Source organism: Limulus polyphemus, unplaced genomic scaffold, assembly GCF_000517525.1.
Source record: "Limulus polyphemus unplaced genomic scaffold, Limulus_polyphemus-2.1.2 Scaffold1488, whole genome shotgun sequence".
Classification (NCBI taxonomy): Eukaryota; Metazoa; Arthropoda; class Merostomata; order Xiphosura; family Limulidae; genus Limulus; species Limulus polyphemus.
The window spans coordinates 139,698-146,035 of NW_013667098.1; the positions used below are offsets into that span (position 1 = coordinate 139,698).

At 31.6% G+C, this 6,338-nt stretch overlaps 1 protein-coding gene across 2 annotated transcripts in view; it reads right to left on the bottom strand.

Moving 5' to 3' along the window:
- LOC106463806 (basic leucine zipper and W2 domain-containing protein 2-like) overlaps positions 1 to 6,338 on the bottom strand; it is a 34,131-nt gene that overhangs the window by 23,426 nt on the left and 4,367 nt on the right. Inside the window, exons 2-3 of one of the 2 annotated variants that reach the window (XM_013923877.2) lie at positions 4,065 to 4,135; positions 3,565 to 3,741 (exon numbers count right to left, since the gene is read on the bottom strand). In XM_013923877.2, coding sequence (XP_013779331.1) covers positions 3,565 to 3,741; positions 4,065 to 4,125 — 238 coding nt within the window. In that variant the 5' untranslated portion in view covers positions 4,126 to 4,135. Of the gene's footprint in view, positions 1 to 3,564; positions 3,742 to 4,064; positions 4,153 to 6,338 lie in introns of those variants that run through there. The other variant, XM_013923875.2, reaches the window with a different exon arrangement.

The following is a 6,338-nucleotide window of genomic DNA, read 5'->3' on the forward strand; positions in this document are numbered from 1 at the left end:
TACTAGCAGCGATAGGTAGAGAGAACAAACAGTGATGGTATGAAACATGGAAATACAGATGGTTATGTCCTCCAAGAGTGTATCAAGTGGCACAGACAAAGTGCCACCCTCCATCACATAACCTGTCATTCCTGCATCTCAGGGCTTAAGAAAACGAACCCAAGCAGACACCAGAAGTTGGGGCCAGAAGAGATGGACCCAGGCAGTCATTGGAAGGAATGGTGGGAACAGAGATAGAAGTAAACGTGGACTTGTCAACTTATTTACCAATGGAGGGCAAAGACTCTTTACATGATGCGACAAAAATCTGACAAAGGCAGAGAAAGCTCTTTCTTCACACCCAAACATAATTCCTTCTTTATGAGTGGAGATACATCACACTGCAGAAACTCCTTGGTTGGAGAAACCAGTGAGGATCTCCAACTCAGAAAAGTTCTTCAAATCCCTCTGAAAAATAACTCCTCATGAGGCATTCAAAGTAGCATGGTGAGTAACCTCAATGGGTATATCCCCAATAGCCTTTGAATTCAAGAGGAGTTCACTGTGTTTTGGGATAGATTTTTATACCAAGATGTAGCTTCTTGACTCACTTTGGAGACCCAGCAAGCCCCATTAATCCCTTCTGAATAAAAAATGGAGACATTTGCCCTAAAGGTTTATCTGACAAAGAATGGGGTGGAGACTACTATTCAGTCTTCCAGACATGGTCGCTTACCTATGAGCTGTTCTTTTATTATTTTATTTTTTTCAGGATTTGAGGTATCCATACTATAAGGAGAAAATACAGTGCCCACTAAACCCACCCACCATGAACGTGACACACTACAATGTCAAAAAAAGACACTGCAGCGATGCCAGGGTTTCATGAGCACTATAACCAAACATCAGCATCAGACACAATGTCCACAAAACCCATAAAAGTGCACAACACTGGTACTCAGTTGACCCTAGCCCAAGAGGACCAGCCGACTGACACCAAGGAGGCCACCCCAAGACCACCTATTTACAGGAATTCAAAGCCAAAATGGTGTGTTGAAGTGCCACAGACACCACTCAACTACCAGGACCCTCTCCTCCCCTTCATGGATTGTCACTCATGGCAAACACATGGGTGGATGTTCAGATCCCAGAGGAGGTAAACTGAAAATACAGAACCTTCCTGGGGAGGTCCCCTCACCATATACTGATGCATGTTGTCTAACCAACATGCAAAGTATAATTTAAATTTAAAAATACTTTTATGCATTAGAACATTTTTCAAATTTCACATGCAAAATTTTTATAACGTCCAGACAGTTATCAAATGTTTCTTATGAAAAAAAACTTTATATTTTATCTGTTATTTTCACAAACGAATCTCTGTACAGGTTCAGTCAATTTCATTGATCTCATAATCACTATAAAATCACTAGGAAATAAATATAACGTATGACTTTTTCATTCTAGAATGACTACATATTATAACACAAAAACACAAATGTTTAGACAAAATAGCTTAAATCTCCTAACATTATACATTTTATATATATTTATTATTTTTATTATATTGACCTTTCACCATGCCTGGCTATCAATACAGAAGTTACAATGATGTGGCACATGTGCTCTCATGTTAATGTATTCAATAATATAAAACTGACATTTAGTCTTTACAAAGTGACCTGTCTTGGCTGAGTTTTAGTGGACTAATATTTTGTACAGTTACAGTTACTGAAAATAACAGATAAAATAGTTTTTTCTTAAGAAATGTTTGATAAGTATACAGACATTATAAAGATTTTGCATGTGAAATTTCAAAATTTTCTAATGCATAAAAGTATTTGTAATCTTAATACAAAAATTATACATAGGCAGGATATGAAAAAAAGGCATGAAAGAAACATTGCTTTACAAACCTTAATACTTAATAAAATAAATTAGATATTTTGCATATGAAAGCATTGTAATGTTTACTGATAATCTGTCAAATTTCATGAAGATATGCCCACTATATTGAGAGTTACAAGTATTAAATCTATAAAGACTTTAAACAAGTACAAAAGGTTACATGACTCATTCAAATTGACCAACCCCGTATTGAGAGAGTTAAAATGGCTGACAAAACCATTAGTGGGAAATTCTGAGCTTCCAATTGGTTATACGTGTCATATATAGAAGTAAGTGTATATAAGAGAGCATTTCCAAAAATGGAAAAAGGTGGGCCGGGTGCCACTGTGTTTGATTTATTACATGAGCAATATCTTAGCAAATAGAAGACATAAGACCTTATTTTATATTCTAGCTTGTCAATATTGGTAATTTGAGTTTCTAATTCGTACGAAACCATAATGTAGTATTTTGACTTCACAAACATCTAACTTGAACCAGTGCTGCATTCAACATACCATGTATCAAACAAAAATCGATGTTTATCTGTGTTTTTTTAATATTTGCTTTTAAATTAAGAAATTGAATAATATATAGTACTAAAATTTGAATTATAATCTACAGTTTGATACCAAACTTATTGCCATAAATTCATGAAATAGTAGTTTAATAAAATTTTGAATGAGAGTCAACAAACAAGATGACATGGCCTTTCAGCCGTGACCCGTCTCAGCAGGGCTAAGAGTTACCTTATCAAGACATTAGCTGGTATGGTTTCATAAAAGTAAAATATGGGGATAAAAATATTAACAATAACAAATGCGAGCATGACAAAATAGATAAATATCTTATATATTTCTGCAAAAGAAATCATTTTTCCGCTTAACAGGTTCAATTTAAAAAAATAATTCAGTAACTAATTAACTGTCTGTACTCAGCATTTTAAACTTCTTGTATAACCTTACAACTGGTATAGCAACAAATATCACATTAACTGTACAGTGATTGTCAGATGCATTCAAATAAGTTTAAAAATATCTTTTAAATATTTTTGCTATATTCTGAAAAATTGTCATCACTTTAACAGAACACATTATAAACTAAAAACAGAATTACAATTTTAGTTATTTGCAAGTTTAAATATTGTGGATATAGCTGTTCAAAAACAACATGAATAGACTCAACAAACAAGTTCAGGGTGAAATAGTTTTTACCTGTGTATGTACAAGTTCATAAAAAATCTCCTGAAGTCAAGAATTCTATGCATTATAAAGTATTTTGATTTCCATTTTTAGTATCAAGTTCAATCTAGATAAAGCATTTACTACAACTCAAGAAGTGATCATTTCACATGATTTTTCAAGCAGATTATTCTACAAACTACTTTAACAGTAACAACATTTACTAAAAATAACTGTAAAGTTAAGCCTGTCTAACATTATTTTGGGAAATAGCCTAAGATTATGTTTTCATAACAATAATTTTTTCAAATATATAATGACAATCCATTCTTTAAAGTATTTAACACATTATATTTTGTAACCACTCATGAGGTTCAATTGGAATTACTGAGATGAAAAGGAATGAAAGGCCAGTAATATCAGTCAGTATTAGTACAAAGTTTGAAGAAAATCAATATATGTAAAAAGCAGTCACATTAATAGTGCTGTTTTTTTTTCTATAAAAGACGAGGCTCACCTAGATGGCCCCCAGCCAGTAATATATCAAAAAGAACTTCTCCGTAACGCCTGTAATCAAGTTTAGATCCAGCAGTATCCAGGAATTTATAAACAGCATCTAAGTTAGGTCCAGCCTCATTAAGACCTTGTAGAATTGCATCTCGAAATCCTGAAGGATCGTATTTCTCTTTTTCATCTTCAATAAAATACAAGATAAGAAGAATTCATCGAAGTAACTTTATACTTATACGATAAACATATCTAAAATTTATAAAGTAAAATAACATCTGACTAAGATAGAGCTCTACTGCACATTATATGAGTATTTTTGTGAACATTATGTTTGTATATGAAACTTACTTTAATTCAAAACCTAATCAACTGAATGCACACCTAAATTTATTTCAGAGCTGAATTAAATTTTAGTTCTTGCAACTTTTATTCGAATAAGTTACTTTTAGAAACTGATAAGACTTTAAATATAAAGGATTATTGAATTGTTATTGTTTAAAAACAAACCTCTTTTTCTAGTTTTGATGCGTTGACCTGATAGTGTCGGTTTTTCTACTTTCTGATTCATACAAATGCAGCTGCAGAAAGAAATCATCTCTAAGTAAATATACATGACAAGCAAGCACACACAAGAGATAGTTATCTTTTTTACTTCTTAATTTGAAAAGAATATTATATTATTAAGTAAAACAGCACACAAGAAACAAAACAAAAAGTAAAAATAACAAAAACACAGGTTAATGTATTCTACTAACAACTACTATAATAAAAACAAAAAAGCAATAATGCTCCATCATATCAAAAAACCACAGTAATTTTACAATGCTTTTTCAGAAGACTGTGTCCAATTTTTAATATTAAAGTGAAACTAAATTTTATAATTTTAAATGATTATTCTTTTCGGTCATATAATGCTGTGTGATACATACACTTTAAGCTTTTCACTTTCATAAATTTTTGTACTCAAGAAACAAAATTATATCTAGAAGTACCTATTCTGACATTAAGTGAACACAAGTAAACACTCTTAAGTGATGTTTACTCTCAACATACATGTATATATTTTATCATGTATTTAAATCATGACACTGATTTCAGTTAAAAAGGAGTTGCTGAGATATTTATGTAAACTTTATATTTAACCCTTTCACTATAGCTGGGACATATATTTCCCAGTGCTCCCACTAACCTCACACTGTGAGTGGGACAAATGATTCCTATTATCATTCAGATTCACTGCTCATGACATATGGGAGTAAAATGAGTTGGAAAGAATTTACTGGCATCCCACCTAATGTTGATATATAGTTTCCCTCAATTTTTTCAATCAGCCCTTCAGTAACCAACAAGATGCCTAAGCAGAACGTACGACAACTGCATGCCAATCATGCCTGCATCACTAGAGCAGCAAGTAGTAACCCTAATTACTATGTAAATATACTTGAGTCAGATAGCCTAGAAGAAAATAAAATTGGGTCAAGTGGTACTCAAATGTGTGATGATAGTCAAAATTATGAACCCAGACCCAGCAGAAGAAGGCATAAACAGTGATGACAATGGGAAACATTTGTCCCAGTCGCAGTGCAAGGGGATGGGAGCACTGGGAAATATACATCCCAGACACAGTGAATGGGTTAAGCTCTCTTATAGAAACCTTTATTCACACATACACTGACATCACAACTTGTAGCCCTTGTTTAAAACTCTGGATATAGGTGAGAGGTGGGTCAAAGTGCACATCATAACCTTTTTTACAGTTACATTCAAAATTTAATTAAACTACTTTTTTTTTTACTAATGTATGTCAGTAAATTTAGCATTATAACAATCTACAGACTCTACCAATTACATATGCAAGCTATAGATATTGACAGGCCAGAATATGAACTCTAATACTAAATTATCAAGGTTTACTGGACACAGACTTAAAAATTTATCCACCAGAGCTCACTCTGAAAAAAAAGACTCTTCCTCTAAAAACAAATCAAACTATCTATATTTACACATTATCATTATTAGTATATTCAACTTTAGTTTTAAACAAACTGCACACTTTCAATTTTTAAATTATAAACTTTTCATTCCAAAATATGAATATTCCAAACAAGTTACATTACAATGTTTACTACTCTCAGCTAATTAGTTACAATTTGTTTATCATTACAGAATTTTGCAAATAAAGCTCGTAAACTCATTTTTCATAATCAAGGTTTCTTATTGTGAAAATTAAACAAAATATCAATTAAATTCTGCATATAATTCAACAATTTTCTTACTAAAGACTATGGGTTAAGAAGTTTACATATATAAAAATCTCTGATAAACTTTCATGTTTGCACTTTGATTCCTTGGGACATTTGTTTAAGATAAAAGTAAACAGCTTTAGTATACTGACAACCTTTTTTTTTATAAACTATTAGTTTTAGTTATTGTTTTATATATATAGTTAATTACATTAGTTTTCAGATTTACTTTCTTTGTCATATTATACGTTAACTGTTTGTACATACAATGTATTATATTTATAGAACTTTCTAGAGGCTTATCATGCTTCCTTATCAGCTTTTAGATAAGACTAAATTTTATTTATTACTTCATACTGCTTCCTCAAAATGCTTGGTATAGGGAATAGTTGAGTAATTATATAAACTCATGAGTGAAGGCAAAGAAGAATATATTAAGACTGGTAATAAATGCTTTTAGACAAACAAAATATAAAGTTTAATTGGTACTTTTCCACTATACCCCCACAACTTTTATAACTTTTCCATTATACAATAA